Below are 18,045 nucleotides of genomic sequence, written 5' to 3'. Positions count from 1 at the left end.
GAAAATGGTGTCATCACTGTCATTCAAGACACTTAAGATGAAATTTCAAAAGAAGGCTGTCAGGCATAATGACTGCCAGGTTCTATTATATCATCCTCAGAGGGTGGATCACACATACTACTATGCAGCCTGTGGGTGGCTGATATCGAAGTTTGAAAGGGAGCTGCACAGAGAGGAGGGCAGGTGGGCGTAGGACCCATGGGGGCTCTTCACAACCAGGAGACTCACCAGTGACAATCACACAGTGACTTGGGATAAAGCTATGATCCACAGCCTGGTCTTTCATCTTGCTTGGATGTGCTGAAACTTGACCTCATCAAGACAGCTCAACAAGATCATGCTCTTAGTTACAGAGAACAGACTTGTGGTAGCCAAGTTTGGCAGAGGAGTGGGTGAAGAAAGAGTGGGAGTTCGGGATCAGCAGATACAGACTAGTGTCTATAGGATGGACAAACAATAAGATCTTACTGTATAGCATAGAGAGCTATTTTTAACACCTGTGATAAACCATAATGGAGAAGAATATGAAAAAGAATATCTATAACTGCTGTACAGCAGAAATTAACACATTGTAAATATACACTTCAATAAAATTAAAAAGAAAGAAAGATCATGCTCTTGGTACTGAACAAAACTCAGGACAGTCTAAGCTACAAATGGTAGTGCCAGCTGACTAACTGGTCATGAGAACCTTCCTCTCTAGTAACCAGAGGGCCATCCCTGATGCATTCCAGCACAGAGAGACCTGCAAATCCCAGGCCATCATCAGAAGGCAGCTGTACAGAATGGGGTCCACGCCCTTGTTCCCAACCTTGACTGTACATTGCAATCACCTGGGGGCGATTCTACACTGAGGCCATACACAGAAATCAAATAAATCTAAATCTCAGGATTGGGACCCACACATCAGCATTTTTAAAAATCGCAAGTGATTCCAATGAGCAGCTGAGAACAACTGGGTTAGGGCAAAGAGGTCATTCAGGCCACAGTGAGGCTTTAGGCTTCATTGTTTCCACACAGAGTTCCATGGTGTGCATGTCATAGACCAGCAGATTTTTTTTTAACTTGAAACAGATATAGGTTTGCCAATTATATAAGTTGCCAAGCAAGGACATTTAAAATTTAACTACCATTATTTCATTAAAGAAAGGAAGTCTTACAAAAATTAGGAAGGATCCAATTTCTGAATAAAAAATGAACTCGCTGTGTTGTATTTATTTTTCTCAGGTTTCTACAGATCAGGGAAAACTTCACTATAGACTGATGCAAACTTAAGAGCTGATGTGATCCCCTTGCTGTCCACACCCACAGTCAGAGCTTTTCTTCTTGGACAGCTTTATGTACATTTGGCTAGGTTTGTTCATTAAACCAATGTCCTATGCTAACTACCCCTCTGCTACCACGTCTTTTCTTTTCTGTAGAGGTATTAATTGTATTGATTAAGTTGTAGGTAATTTCTGCTTCCAGGCTTGGACATGTTCTGTCTCCTCCAATTACAGAATATGCTGACTGAATAAGCTCTCTGTAGACATCTTAATGTTTCCAGAATGGGTGTGGCATGTGTACCCCCACATAACCACTTCCTGGGGACAATAGATCCCCCCTTGTTTTGCTAATGGACAATGTAGGCAATCACTCTAAATTCAGTGGCGAATTCATTGGGAAGCCAAGTAACCTGTGATGAGTCGTTTGTTCTATGTGTCAAGTTCCACAAGATAAAAAGACTCACTTATGTCGTAACTAATTTTGAATGCCTCCTTGGACTCCTGCATGTGCCCTGTCCTTCTGTAGCCATGGTTTTACACCTCCCCTCCTGCCCTGAAGGGACAGTGACCTCTTGAATTGGGTCTGTATTTAGTTGTCTATCTTCAATAAGACAGCCTCTGGCAATGACTAAAAGAAGGCAGCTTTTAGATTAAACCTCAAAAGTTCTCCTCAGAGTGCTTTTAACCTAGAGACTCATTTATGCCAAAAATGGTGTAGAATCTTCACTTATTAACTTTTTCTAAGATGGATCAAGAGACTAGAAACTAGCAGAAACACATGATTTGACCAACTGTGAAAGTTCTGTTTGCAAATGTCTATGTTTCCTGAGCACCCACAACCAATGTAAAACTAAAGATGAGCCACTGGGCCCTGTTGCTCCCAGCCCGCCCTCACCCAAACTGAAGAGCGTGTCATCTCTCCAAGGTCAAGGGCTGCGACAACTGTCACATAAACTTCAGAATTAGAAGACCTGGATTTGAATCCAGCTCTCCTATGCTTGTGGGCAAGTTGTTTGCTCATTCTGAGCCTCAGCTGCCTTATCTACGAAATGGGGATATCACCACTATCTGCTTCATTATCACCTATATGTTAATTGTGAGAATTAATTTTGGTAAAACACTTAGAAAAGTATCAGACATACTAATTTCTTACTAAAAGTTCACCTTGTAGCTCAGGCCCAGCACAATAACGTGGTATAGACATTCAGCAAATGCGCGCGCGCACACACACACACACACACACACACACACACACACACACGTGCGTGAGCGCCTGCTATACTTGCAAAAAGGGAAATGTCACTGGAAATGCAGAGTTAAAAAGCTGTCACTGAATTCTGAACTTCAGTTTTCAGATCTTGACAATTTAACCAAATGCACTTTGCTGCTTAATCTTGTTCCTGCCTTTCTCTCTTGTCTCCCTGACCCATTACCTCTGCTGGGATCCTTGCTTTTCAGTGATGAATTCTTAGAGCCTTCCATCTGACCACAATCCATTATTACCATGACAATGCCTTTGTCTTCGTTACAGATTCTGGTATTTCTCAGATCCAGAACCACAATCCCTTGCCATTGCCCCAAAGTAGCCAGATGTTTTAAGGGAAAGCATTGAGAAATCTAGATATTTGCACCTGCATCTCCATATTTTTTGTGTGCCAGCAAAAACTGAATCAAATTCTCTATCAACATACTGGTTCCAAATCATGGATCTGAGATAAAAGTTGTTAGGATCCCCAGTGGTTGGAATATGGAACTTCATATCCATGCAGACCCCAATTCAGTCCAATATTTTGTCCTGTGACAATGAATATTTTTCAGAATCAATTAATCACATATATGTTAATTGCATACATATAATTGCATATGTATAGTCAATTAATAGTCTTCCTACCTCTGCCAAAACTCCTCTTATCTCCCCACCCAAAACAAAAACACATCAATAAATGCACTTCTCAAGTTGCTGAAAATTTACCATAGAAGCCAAGCCTATTTCTGCAAGTTTCAACTCACCCAATCAGACAAAAGGCAGAGGAAAGGGGAGGCATTTATCAAGTTACACGGAGGACTTCATCTGTTACCTTAGACTCTGTTACCAAGGGACAGAAGAGGAGATACTTGAAGGCAGTTAGAAAGTTTTATTTTACAGATTCTTAGTCCAAAGATTTCCAATTAGAAGCAGCAGCTGAAAAGGAGAAAGAAGCAAGTAAGCGTGATGAAGCTGCTTGCATCCTGGCATTCTGACCTTTAACCTGGTGAGAAACACCGTCACTGGTGAAACTGCCTATACAGCTGGGATCTGTCCTTTCAGCTTCCACAATAAATGCAGTCAAAGGGGCAGTCACTTCTCATCGGTCACAAACGGTCTTGTTTTTGAACCTCACCCTCACAGAAGCCATTTTTCATCATGCCAAACCAACAGAAGAAAGTCATTTTTTGCATGGCTGGGGTGTTAAGCTTCTTGTGTGCCCTCGGAGTTGTGACAGCCCTGGGGACCCCTCTGTGGATCAAAGCCACCTTCCTCTGCAAAACTGGGGCTCTTCTCGTCAACGCTTCAGGACAGGAGCTGGACAAGTTCATGGGCGAGATGCAGTACGGGCTTTTCCATGGAGAAGGCGTGAGGCAGTGCGGGTTGGGAGCCAGGCCTTTTCGGTTCTCATGTAAGTAACAATTGCATTTGAATAATTTAATACTTTAGGTATGCTCCTTCAAGTGTTGCAAGAAATTATTGAGAGACTTGCCCTATCTATTGCAGGACTTTTTAAACAAGTATGAACCCTTTGAAATACCTAAGACTCTTTTGAGCAGTTTCTTCTTCCTGTCTTTTTTCATTTTGTTTTTATTTTATTAGTTATTCCATTCATGATATTTTTCTTATGACAACGTATAGTGAATGAGTTGCTATGGAGTTAAACCTTTTGAATAAACAATTAAAATTCTTCTTTAATATTAATATTTATGTAAGAAATTATAGGATCTTTTTTTAAAAAGAAGGGAACTTAGAGAGAAAGGAAAGCTTTAAGAGATGATCTTTGTTTGTTCTTTAAAAAAAAGAACCAACGTCATATAAACTGAAACTGCTTATCCTCCTTGTGCATAACTTTGTTTCCTGTCTATACCTCTATTTTCCCTGCTAATACCTTTGCTGTTGATAATTTTTTATTTTATGCTTAACCAATTTGGATCACTTGACTAGGAAATTTAACATGATATGCTGTGCTCCCTGGGACAGAATTAGAGACCTATTTAGGGTAGAAAATTTGTCACCTATTGACCTTCAAAGCATGTAGAGAATATGAGACAGATTTTCCTGTCGTGATATTTGTGAAATGGAAGTGTTACCTACAATATTTATAACCTGTTTATCTTAAGTAGAGAATTTTTAAAAATTACCATGTGAATAGGCAACTCATTAAATGAAAATTAATAAGAAGTCATTTGTTATATCTCTCCCAGCACACATTCAGAAATTATTATTATTTCAAAAGGGCTGGTTTGGAACAATCTTATGAAGATACAGCCAGTAAATTACTGCATAAATCACTCTTCAGGAAAGGAGGTTACCAATTGAGGCATTTAAAATGAATTATTATTTTTCCTGGCTATTTTTTTTCTCTAGCATAGGTAGAAGGCTAAATTAATTGAATTTATTATTAACATATGCAGTATCTAATTAAATTTCAGTGCTGGCCTATTTATATTTCTGCAATATTCCTTATAATTCCTTAGCAGTCATTGGACACCAACCTTCAACTCACATAGGTTATTAAGTGATATGAATTTGCATAGGGTTCCAGAAAATCCCTAAGAATTAGTCTTCAGCTTTTCAAGAAATTATCATCCACTAGATTTGATGAAGTGGATACCCACCCTTTTCACTGAATGGCTTGGGTTCATTAAGGTAATGGGGCTGTTAGAGTTGCTTAGCTTCCCTTAGAGGTTCTGGGGTGGGGGGGGGTGGAACAAAGCAGAATGTCACATGATTTGCAACTGTATTAAAAAGCGAAAAAGGAAAAAAGATGAGTGAAATGATTTAACCATGAGTCATTGGCAGCTCAAGTGTGAGTCAAGCTCCTCACAAATGAATTTAGACAAAAGCGAGGAGCCCACAGGGGATTTTCTGGAGCCTTTGCATTCTCTACAGTGAGAAACTATAGATTGACTTCACTCATACCGTAGGACAAGCCTCAAAACAATAATATGTTTTCTAAATACTTGCTACACAGTAAGCACTACAGCTATTTCGTCTCATTTAATCCTCACAAGGCCATATTCCTCTGCAGTTCAAAGCAGGATTTTTTTTTTTTAATGGCTGTGTCTTACACAGGTCCTGTCCATAATGAAGTTGTTGGAATCAGGTAGCCTTTAGCTTTCCTTAAAGACTCAGAGCTGGTGGGGCTTAAATAGCCTTGCCAACCTCACAGAATTGCATTAGTCCCTGTGATACTCTGAACACTGTCCCCAGCCTAGTGAAGGAAATCTTGCCCTGGAGAGTGCAAATTTAGTTGGAGATTTATTCTGAATGAATTAGGCTTTGACAGTGTCCTTATTCTAAATGAATTTTTGCTTGGTTCTGCTGTTCAAGTTTATGTGTGTTATTTTTATGTGCACTGTCTGTGTCACTTTTAAAACCCAGATATACAGTATAGCATGGGGATGAAGAATGGACCAGAAAAATAGTTAGGCGATACTGTCATGTTTGTTCCTATTAAATGTTCCCTATTGACCACTCTATCTCTTTTAATTATAACAAAAATCTTCCCTGCCAGCGTGCACAATTATGCTGGGAAAACTTCTGCCTCGTTTACTCTGGCTAGTTCTCATCCACTTATGGGTCAGCGGTTCATCTTCCAGGGGTCACTAACATTCCTACCTAGCACACAATTTCATTCATTATAATGAAGAACTGTTTTCCTTTCAAGGCAATACAACTAGTCGGCTTAATTCCTCCTGATATGTCACCTGTAAAATTTTAATGATGATGTTTAAACTCTAAATGTAGCCATCAAGACAAAAAGCGCCGGTACTGAGCTCAGGGTGCGTGGGTGGGTTTCTGTTTTACTGTTTTACTGCAGAGCACCATCAAAATATGAAACCCAAGAATCATATGGTATCAATCATTTCCAGATATGCTGAGCTCTTCATTGCCAAGGCAGTTCAATGAGCTGAGGAAACATATGGATTTTTTTTTTTTTGAAATGTGAAAAATAAAATTTAACCAATCACGTAGCACAGCTTGCCACTTGAGTCATACTTTTTAAAGCATTTTAATTTGAACCTTATGATTGAAAATTTGTAAAAAGCTTAGCAGAGATTTGGCTTACTTCATATTTTAGAAAAGCAGTTTCTTGACCAAATGAGGCATATGGCCCAGTTGCAGAGGGAAGGTCGAAACTACTCTGGTGAGCAAGCAGGTGGCTTCTCAAACATATATTTGGGATAGAATAGTTGGGATTCAGAGTCTCTGAGACCATCAATGAGAGTTGGCATTCTGTCACCATGGTCTCCTGCAAGTGATTCCCGTCTCCTGCTGACCACACCTGCCGCACCCTCCTATACACCTCACATCCCTCCCATCTCCCTGCTTACAGAACTGCAAGTTCTCCCTCCCCAGCAGAACCACATGCCTTCGAAGTACCTCCTTCTGGTAACACTGCTTGTCTCTCCCCCTTTCCTCAGCACACCACCTGTGTGGAAGCAGGCATGTGGGGTGGGAGGGACACCTACTAAGTTCAGGAAATACTACCTGGTGGGAGGGAGAGGGGAAGGAAGTCACTTGTACTATTTCACCCAGCAGGCAGGGCCCTTCCAGCCTTTTAGCTGGGGTGGGGGGTTGTATGTGGGGGCCCTATTGTCTAGTCTCATTCACTCATTAAAACAGTCCATCTAAGAGTTCTTGTGGTGTTAGGAATCCATAGCTCAGGTTGCTGTGGTGGCACCATTTGTTCCCCAACTCAGCACAGTGGGTTAGACTCTGGTGCTACTGTGGTATAGGTCACAGCTGCAGCTCAGATTCAATCCCTAGCCTGGGAACTTCCATTAGCCATGGGTGCAGACATAAAAATAAGATAAATAACAACAACAACAACAACAACAAAAAACAGTCCAGCTAATAGCTATGTTGGGAATTAGTGAGATAAAAGATAGTAATGTTTAGGAAGCACTGGTATGAAGGGAAAAACCAATCTCTCAGCTAAATAATTGTTTCTTCCTCTATCCTTTCAGGACCTTGATGTTCACTCTACTATTTCTAACCACCTTATATTATCAGTATATGAGAATGTGTGTATTTCTCTGCAAGGAGATCCTGAGCCCCAAGAAGGCAAGGGTAGGAGTTCTTTCTTGGTGCAGCAGGTTAAGGATCCAGTGTTTTTGGTGCTGTGGTGTGGGTCATGGCTGTGACTCGGGTTCAGTCCCTGGCCAGGGTACTTCCACATGTCATTGACATGTCCAAAAAAAAAAAAAAGTGAGGGGTCATGTATTACGCATTCTTGCACTCCCTCAAACCAGGACCTAGCACTCTGCATGTCACAAAGGGGGACTTAATAAATAATTGGTAAACTGACACTATTGAGGTTGAGCAATTTGGGATGGTGGCAGGGCTCTGACACTTAATGGGGATTAGACCTTCCGCAAATTATGTCACTTCATTGGTTTTCAGTTCTTGCATCTACAAAATGGGAGGTGAAACTAGGTGATTTCTAACATCTCTTTCAGTTCAAACACCATGATCCATATAATGAGGGGATGACTGCTCTAGGCAAGGTCCTTCCAGCTTTAAATTTGCATGACCCTTCCAGTTTCAATTGCTGGAAGCTTCCACTGACAGACTGTAGCCTCCATCATTAGAGGTGGTGCGTTCTATGTGCCTTTGCTCTTTGGTTCTCAAAGCCCCTGATTTTTAAAGTGTTCTGAAGTACCTACCATTTATTAGGACCCAGATGAATTTCATTATCAAAGTGAATGCTTTGCTTTTTCCCTGTTATAACCTTTTACTTTTTGTGTAGAAAAATTGCAGGTTAAAGAAGGGGAAATGAAAAACAGGATTCTTTGGAATTCTAGGGAGCCAGGTTAGCGGGTCCCAGAGAACGGGAGTGGCCAAACAATGAAGAGGGAATTCTTAAGAAAATAAAAAAGGAGAAAACCGAAAGACAGGGAGATACTGCCCTACTTTCTTCCATTTTTTTTCCTCTATTTTTCCTAGAAACTCTTCTCCCATCCTCACTAAAAACTCCCCCTTTCCGAATTTGATTTCACAAACTGGTAACGGCAGGAACTGAGGAATGGCTAGTGTATTCAACACTCCAAGGATATTCTCTACCCAAAGGCAGAACTTAAGCAAAAATTATCCTTGAATTAGTGAGAGAGATGGGAAAGGTCTTTTGAGAAAAGGAACTTCTGGTTCTCCTTCGCTATTCCAGGACAACAATAACATTTATTTCTCTGTCCCTAATAACTATCTTCAATATCCTTACTAGCAAAAAAACAAAAAACAAAAAACAAAAAAAAACCCCAAAACAACAACCTATAAAATCAGCCTCTTTTGACAATTATAATTTTGCATATATATCTATGTACACACAACACACACACACATATACACCCCTTCTCTGTAAATTACCTTCCACCCTAACAGCTAGTGGTCATTGACCTGGGCTTACCCGAGACATGAAGTAGAGGCTGACGGGTTGGTTTTGAAGCTCAGTGTAGCAGGTCCTCAGTTGAACTTAACTCTGGTGTGTGAACTTTACCTGTTGGAGGATGACTCTTAAATTGTTCTCACAATTTGCTGTTCTGCTTTCTCTTTTAATCTCTGAGGGTGATTCCTCTTCCTTAAGGACATTCAGACAATCAAAAAAAAAAAAAAGATACTAATTCCAGTTGCCCATGTATTGGGTGTCTCACAGGTGCCTGGTATTTTGCCTATATTATCTCCAACTCTTACATGGGAAGGCTTATGATAATACTTCTCTTAAACAAATAAACTGGAAATTCAGAGAGGTCACAAAAAATTTCCAAAATCACAGACCTAGCAATTAGCGGACCTAGGATTAAAATTCAGATGCATGTGATAGATCTGCTCATCCCTCTGCCACAGCCTGTCTCCTTACAATATGCAAAACTGATGCAAAGAGATGAGGGAAATATACTGCCTCAGTTTCACCATCTATTTCTTTTTCTTCCTTCCTTTCTTTCTTTCTTTCTTTCTTTCTTTCTTTCTTTCCTTCTTTCTTTGTTTCTTTCTTTCTTTCTTTCTTTCTTTCTTTCTTCCTTCCTTCCTTCCTTCCTTCCTTCCTTCCTTCCTTCCTTTTTCTTTCTTTGCCTGCCTTCCTTCCTTCCTTTTTCTTTCTTTGCCACACTGCAGCATATGGAAGTTTCCTGGCAGGGATTGAATGTGAGCAGCAGCAGCAACCTACACCACAGCTGTACCAACACTGGATCTTTAACCCAGTGTACCACAGTGGGAAATCCTCACCATTTATTTAAAATATTATGCTGGGTTGGTGAGAATGTAGAGAAAAGGGAACATTTGTGCACTGCCGATGGGACTATAAATTGGTGCAGCCACTATGGAAAACAGTACAGAGGCTCCTCAAAAAATTAAAAATAGAGCTGCCACACAATCCAGCAATTCCACACCTGGATACTTATCCAAAGAAAGCAGAAACACTCATTCAAAAAGATATGCACATCACAATGTTCACAGCAGCCTTATTTGCAATAGCCAACATATAGAAACAGTCTAAGTGTCTATCAACAGATTAACAGAAAAGATATGTTTTATATCTTTTTATATAATTTACATTTTATATATACATATATATATACACACACACAATGGAATATTACTCAGCTATAAAAGAGGTATAAAATCTTGCCATTTGTAATAATGTGGATGGACTTGGAGGGTGTTATACTTAGTGAAATATCAAGTCACACAAAGAAAGACAAATGCTATATGTTTTCAATTATACCTGGAATCTAAAATACAAAAGCAACAAACAAATATAACAAAACAGAAACAGACTCACAGATACAGAGAACAAATTAGCAATTACCAGAGAGGAGAGGGGCAGGAGAGGCAAAATAGGTGAAGGGGATTAAGAGGTATAAACTACTAGCTATAAGATAGTTATGAGGATGTAATGTATAGTGCAGTGAATATAGTCAATATTTTATAATAACTTTGTATGGAGTGTAATCTATAAACATATCGAATTACTATGTTGTATATCTGAAACTAATATAATATTGTAAGTCAACTACACTTCAGTTTTTTTAAAAAAAGCTCAAAGATGAAAAACAATTATGGTGGAATTTCACAAGAGTGACTTCTCATATAACAATGCTATGAGAAGAACTTGGCTTTAAGACTTGAATTCATTCATTGCCTCTTCATTTCACATTCCAGTGGCCCTATCTCAGCCCCAGTCTTTGACCTTTGGAAAGTAAAATAGTCAAGCCAAACCTGTTTAATAATCCATGTTAAGCTGGTCACATGCTTACGACTAATCTTTGGGTTATGCAATTATATTACCTTGATGTCGATAGTGTATGTTGAAGGCAAAGATATCTGATTGCACATGTGATGAGCTGATTAAAATCTCTGCCAGCCAAAACCTGCAGGGTATCACCTTCCAAGTTAGTTACTTGGACTACAACAATTATTTCACAATGGCAATGACCACAGTGGTAGGCTCCTCCCTGAGGTGACTTGAACAGTTTCAAATAGAGGCAGAGACGAAAAAAAGGGGTGAGGGGGTAGACAAGTGTACAGCATTTGATTCATTTCAAAACCTGGTATTTTTATCAGGAATCAATGGGATAGAATTAGAGTGTAAATTAAAATCTCTCCTTTTCAAGAAATGAAAAACAAAAGCTCATCTTTATCTCTGAACTATATCAGAGATTTCATAAAGCTAAAGACATATTTTAAAAAAACTCATTTAAATGAAACAATGACAAATTTGCCTTTCATCTAGTCATGGAGCTAAACACCCAGACAGGTTGTGCTGTGATACCCTTTTATTACAGGTATGATAGCCCTAACGAACAGCGAACTGTACCTGGCAGACTAATTTATGCAGGATTTGTATTTCGCTCCCTCTCAGCATGTTGTAACTGTGGCGAAGCTGTTCTCAGGAGTTATTACCCCAACATAATCATACCCTGTGGATTCGGAGCAGTTAGATGGGTTCTGTTATCAGAGGCACATATGCACCAAAGCAGCTGCCGTCCCTCAGCCACTGTGCGTGATTAAGGCTCACTGACGGGGCTGCTTGCGATAGGCTGGAGTCAGGTAGATACAGTTCAGCCGAGAGAAATTCAGGCGAGGTACTGAGGAAATTGTATTTTAAACGGTTCTATCGTATCATCAAGTCTCCTCGTTGTAAGTGCCAGGGTCATGGATTTCATTCTCTCTGACCACGTAGCCCTCAGAAGCCTGGCTCGATACCTGGGTGTGAAATCAGGGGTGATATTAAAGGAGATGATGCATTGAGCTTATGTCAGGGAATGTCCTCTTACTGGATTTTCATAATGACTGGCTGCAGATGGGCTGAGGGGAAAGTCAAATCAAGAGCATTTCTGTGAGAAGAAAGAAATCTTCCCCCCTTATTCCCTTTCAAGAAAATGAATAGCTGAACACCAAGGGGCCAAATACAACTTTTTTTTTGAAACACATCTTTTATGTGAAGGACAAGTCGAGAAGAAAAACAAGACCTCTGAAGCTACCACCGTGGCTTTAATCTAAGAAGTGGCAGCCCCATTGCTGACATCATTATAGAGGCTGCCTTCATTCTGAGAGCTTCACAGATGGTGTTACCTGCATTTTACATCTGGCCAGATGAAGATGAATAGGGCTGATGAGACCTAAACCATTAGATCAGTGGTCTGTAACCCTGGCTGTGCTTTAGAAGCACCTGGGGAGTCTTTGAAACTACTGATGCCAAGGCTCCATCCCAGACCAATTGAATCCAGCTCTCTGGAGGCAAGGCCTGAGCACTGGGATGGCGTGGAAGCTCCCCAAGTGATTCTACTGTGTAGCCAAGTTGAGAACTGCTGAGGTGGATGATGACCCAGACAGGTGAGGCCAAGTGTCCGAAGCCCTCAATGTTGGGGATGGGCAAGGTCACCAGGAGAAAGGCAAGGGGGAGAAGCAGTATTTAGCATCGTTCCCACATAGTTGAGAGGTTTTCTGGTCAAACTCAAGGTGCAATCCTTGCTTTCCATTCCTTTAGCTGTGCATTTCTGTGAAGGGTCTCACACTTTGTCCAAAGGGTTTGGAGGGAAGGAGAGATCTGATGAATTGGTGTGCAGATAGAAATGGAGCATCCATGGCTCCCAGCCCCATCGGCCTTCCCTCTCTCCAAATCTGCCTCCCAGTTTCAGGTCTGCTCTTCCCCTAGCCAAGGTAAAGGAGCCAGCTCTGCCCCAGGGAGGGAGGCCCTCAGCTGTCCAGCCCTGCCTGTGACTGCATGGGTGAGGGTACCTAATCCAGCAGAATTGGGTGGATGATCTAAACCACATTCTCCAGTGCTTTATCAGAAATAAAGCTGATAGGAGTTCCCTGGTGGCCCAGTGGGTTAAGGATCCAGCGTTGTCACTGCTGTGGCTCTGTTTACAGCTATGGGGAGGGTTTGCTCCTTGGCCTGGGAACTTCCGCATGTCATAGGCATGGCCAAAAACAAAAATAAAACAAACAAAAGAAGAAAGAAAACTTACATTTTGACCTCCATTTGCCTTTCTCCTGTGGAAGGGCTCTGCTCCTTCCAAGAGACTCTCAGGGGCTCTCTCTAGAGGTATGCCATCAGCCCAAACATCGTCTTAGACAAGTCATTACAGAGAACATGAGAGAAATTGCACAAGGGAAATAGAAGCGAGAATGGGAACATTATATCAGACACTGTGGAGGGTATGTGACAGGTAGCAAATAAGTGATTAACTACAAATCCAGAGTTCCTGGGTTATGTACAGCAAATGTTACCCTCCTGGGTACCAAAAAAAAAAAAAAAACAAACCTGAGCTACAAAATGGAAAGCTCACCTGAATTCCATGTAATCTAAGGACTCATGGGAGAATCCTAGGTCCCAACGTACAGATATGTGCCCTGACCACCTGTGGCCCAAATAACTCACACTCACCCCCTACCCCCCGTGATGGATCCTGAGACTTGAAAATGCTGGCACACTCATAGCACTGAGTTCTTAAATCCCCAACTCTTGGTGGAAATACAAATCTCCTGCCAGTCTCATCATGGTAGCAAAATACATTTAAGTGATTGCTTAAAATTTACAAAGAGCTTCCACATAATGATCTCACTGTGCCCCTCAAAAGTTCTGTGACTTATTTCTATTTCCACTCACATTTACAGAATAAGGGTGCTGAGGTCTCAGAAGCCCACATGAGCAGTACATGGCAGCTAGATTAATCCCAAACTTTACATATTCAAAAGCTACACTTTCCCCAACCTGCAATGTTGTCTTTTAGTTAATGCCTGGCTATTTCCTCTCTTCCTACAGGCTCCCTGACCTTCTTGCTTCGGTGGTGCTTGCTGCTCTAAGCACCTAATACTCTTGGTTAATGCTGCAACACAGGTTTAGGCTGGATTTACTGATTCCTGTTTTTAAGAACTATAGGTTGAAAGATACCACTGTTAGACTGGAATCAGTAAGGGATAAAAGGAGAACGAAGTTGCAGGATAAAATATAACAAAAGAACCCAGGAGATAGAAATAAAATAAATTTTAAGGCAGCTGAAATGAAAGGCATACATTTAGAGAGATCAAATAAAATATGGATTAATGGCAAGTGATAAAAGAATATATTTAGCAGTTAGTAAAAACGGTTTTTTTAATCTTATTCTTATTACCCTCCAATGATCTATTGAAAACAGCATGACTTCACATGTAAGACACAAATTCTTTGTAAGTTAAAATACATATGTCCTCATCCCCCCAAAAAATACTGTTGGTGCTTGTGTGCCCAAGCATGCTTCCAGACTCTCTGGATACAAAGGGAATGAGAGGGGGTACCTGTTTACAAACAGCTAAGAATCTAGCGATAGTGTTTTCAAATAACTGACCACTTGTAAAAACTAGGCAGATATATCAGTCAAGATGGGCCCAGTTACGTTGTAATAACATAGAAGTCCAAACCTTCTAGGCTTAAATTAACAAAGATTGATTTCTTGCTCACAGCACTTATTCATCAGAGATTAGCTGGAGGTCCGTTCCAGGACACAGCCACCATCTGGAATGTCACCAGCTGTGAAAGAGCCATGGAGGCTCTCACACCAGCAACTAAATCCTCTGACCCAGAACCGACAGACGCCACTTCCACTTCCACTTTATTGGCCAAGGTTGTTACACAGTCACATCTGCCTTCAAAGCGGCCAAAGAGAGCGTGCCATCCCATCATTCCCCAGAACGGAGAAGAACTACAGCTGGTGGGATAGCACTCATTACTAACACCATGATAATTTCGTTTTTGTTCAGAAAGCTCCAAGAAGGAGAATCACCCTCGGTCAGGGCAAGGCAGAGGGGACGCAGGCAAAGTAAGGACTAGAGTTAGATTTCGCTAGATGTCATTGAAGAAGTTATTCTGAGCAAAGGAACAGCATGAACAAAAACATGAAGAGCTGACTGTGGTGAGAATACAGAGGATGTGTGAGAGACAGGAGGATGAGGAGGAAGCTAAGGCTGGAGAGGAAGCAGGGGAGCAGAGGGTTAGGGACTTTGCCATATGGAGGCATACTTTTATCTTGTGGGCAATGGGATATCATTTAAGGATGCTAAGCAGGTATGTGTCAGGACAGAAGATAGACTAGAAAGAGACCAAAAGGGGGCAGGGATAGACAGAAGGCTCCTCCAATATTTGGAGGTCCAAACCAAAGCATTGTCAGAAGACTGCAAAGAGAGGGAACATTTCCAGAATAATCAGAAGCAAAAATCAATAGAACCTGGTTACAGAGGGTGAACCCCAGATTTCTGCTGGATGGATGGTTGTGATAATTCACTGAGATATATACAGAAAGAGAGTGTTTAGAAAGAAGATGAAATTATTTTTGGTTATGTTTAATGAGGTTCACTTACGGGCCATGAACAAGAGAGGGCCATCAGTCACTCAGATGAGGAGGTCATGAACGAGACCAGGGGCAGGGGCAGAGAGGTGGGAATCGCCAGATCAGAGGTGGCAGCTGGAGCTACACTGAAAGATGAGGTTTCCCAGAAAGGGAAATCGAATGAGAAGGCAAATAAAGATGTGTTCTAGAAAACACCAATATTTTGGAGTAGAGAAGGAGGGACTTGCAAAGGAGATTAAGACGGGATGGTCAGTGAGCTGGAAGGGCAGCGGAGGGGGAGGCGTGGGAGAGGCAACTTTCAGCAAGGGAGTAACAGGCAACAGTCCTGACCCCACAGAGGCATCATGTGAGAGACGCTGAAAACAGCCCTTTGAACCTCACTCCAGAAGGTCAAGGGACCTTTGCTAAAGCAGTCTTGATGGGGTGGTGGGTAAAGGAGGTGCCTGGGGGAGCTGAGGAGGGAAAAAGCAGTCAGGACGCAGAGAAAGACTGAGTCAGGGAGTAGCTAGAAGGGCTCTAAGGCTGGTGTGTGTGTGTGTGTGTGTGTGTGTGTGTACAATGGTAGGAATATGAGTATGATTCTATGCTGAGGGGATCTAGCAGTAAGGAGGAAAAGGCTGAAGATGGAGAGGAGAGGTAGGTAATTAACGGATTTAGAAAGGACCCTGTGAAGGTGGGAAAGGGTCTGAGAGCCCAGGGAGAAGGCCAAGCCTTGGACAGGAGAAACAAAAATTCGTCACTAAGGGAAGTTTGGGCATGGACCAAAAAGAAGGGTGGCACTGGGGGACTGGAAACTTGGGGGGGATTTCTCTAATAGCCTCTGCTTTCTCTGCGAGATGGAAGAGTTGGTTCACTGGATATTTTCAAGCCTTTTGTAAGCCGGGCACATGAGACTAAGGGCAAGGGAGTGCCGGTGTGATGGGTGCTTAAGAGTGGGGGAGGTGTCCCTCTTCTGCGGAGGGACAGAAGAGGGAAAGACTGGAAAAGGCTTTGCAGAAATGGAGGAACCACAGATCAGAGACTTAAGAAAAGTGGGGTCCAGAGGCAAGACACACAGCCCAAGGAATAAAGCCTCCCACCAAATGGTGGCAGGAAGGTACATTTCTTACAGAGAGCTTCCTGTGACTGCATTTTCACCTCCAGTCATTAACTTATGACATACTTCACCCTGTTTCATGATAGGGTGAAGGGATGAGGATACGACTGCCTTTCTCTGGGCCCTGGGTGAGCCATGCAATGTGGGTTTTCTTCTCCCTTCTCCCTCCTGTGACTTGGGTGCCTTCTCTTCTGTTAGGAGAGTCAGCCCAATAACTAGCTTTCTTCTAGCCCTGTTTCTGAGTCACTACCTTGTGAGAGACCTCTGCTTTCTACACCCCAGGGAGGAGAAATTGAGTTTAGAACCAGGAGTTTAACACATATGTTATAGAATATAACCCACCACCTTAAGGTTACTTTGTATCTTTACATATATGGATAGTATTCTTCCAGGAAGCACTCTGGCCCAAGTAATTCCTTTCCTGGGAATTCATCTAAAAAGGCAATTCCTGCTCATCACCCACCCCCATAATAAGGTATGTGCTTGAAAATGTTCGAGGATGCATTAGCTATAATACTGAAATAATGGAAGACAAGTTAATGGATAGCAGTGTGTCAGTGTGATGGAAAATCCATGTAGTTATCCAAATGGTAGTTTTGAAGACAATCTGTATGACATGGCAAGTGCTTATATTCTGAGTAAAAAGTACAGAATGTGACCTCTAAACTTCATTATGATTATAATAATATATGAAATAAATATTACTATTATTTTTTACTTTTTTTGTCTTTTTTGTCTTTTTAGGGCCACACCTGCAGCATATGGAGGTTCCCAGTCTAGGGGTCCAATTGGAGCTGTAGCCACCTGCCTACACCAGAGCCACAGCAATGCCAGATCCAAGCCGAGCAATGCTGGATCCTTAACCCACTGAGACAGGCCAGAGATCGAACCACATCTTCATGTCGTTAACTGCTGTGCCACGACAGGAACTCCCGAAATAAATATTATGATGGACAAAGATTGAAAAGGAACAAAATAAAGGAAAAGCTTACTTTCCTTTTTATGTTGGTGGGATTGTGGGTGAAATTTGCATCTTCATTTCCATTTCACTGTCACAATATTGCTCATTTATAAGAAAGATCCTCCATAAACAGTTGGAACTTTGAACAAACTAACAGAAACATGGAGAAAGCAAGCTGCCCTTCCCCCATCCTCCTGCCTGTTAACAAAAAAAGAGCTGCATCATGTTCAAGTTTGAGATGGATTCTTTCACAAATCCCGGACTTTAAACCTTGTTATTAAACAGCCGTCAGTTTCCATCTAACATGTTGACAATCCCCCAAGTGTGTTGGATTAAAATTTTTCTTTTAATAAAGAGATTTGAAATTCCATTCCAGTTGCCAACCAGGTCTTTCAACTTGAAAGAAAGCAGGAGGAAGGAAGGAAGGAAGGAAGGAAGGAAGGAAGGAAGGAAGGAAGGAAGGAAGGAAGGAAGGAAGGAAGGAAAAACACCAAAACCCCACACTGGCTCCTATCATCCCTTTGGCAACTATTCTATTTTCTCTCCATATTGCCCCAGATTCTCTCCAAACACTCTTTCAATTCAGTTTCTATTACCGCCAACTCCAGAAACAGCTTATATCAAAGTCAACAGTGACTGCCTGA

At 41.6% G+C, this 18,045-nt stretch overlaps 1 protein-coding gene across 1 annotated transcript in view; it reads left to right on the top strand.

The window, feature by feature from the left end:
- The first annotated feature begins 3,317 nt into the window (after positions 1–3,317).
- The window catches only part of CLRN1 (clarin 1), a 42,727-nt gene continuing 27,999 nt past the window's right edge, over positions 3,318–18,045 (top strand). The window contains exon 1 of the mRNA XM_047784675.1: positions 3,318–3,922. Coding sequence (XP_047640631.1) covers positions 3,670–3,922 — 253 coding nt within the window. The 5' untranslated portion in view covers positions 3,318–3,669. The remainder of the gene's footprint in view (positions 3,923–18,045) is intronic.

The sequence above is a fragment of the Phacochoerus africanus genome, chromosome 1 (genome assembly GCF_016906955.1).
Source record: "Phacochoerus africanus isolate WHEZ1 chromosome 1, ROS_Pafr_v1, whole genome shotgun sequence".
NCBI lineage: Eukaryota > Metazoa > Chordata > Mammalia > Artiodactyla > Suidae > Phacochoerus > Phacochoerus africanus.
The sequence above is the reverse complement of the archived record's forward strand: the minus strand, read 5'-3'. Positions and strand labels throughout refer to the sequence as shown.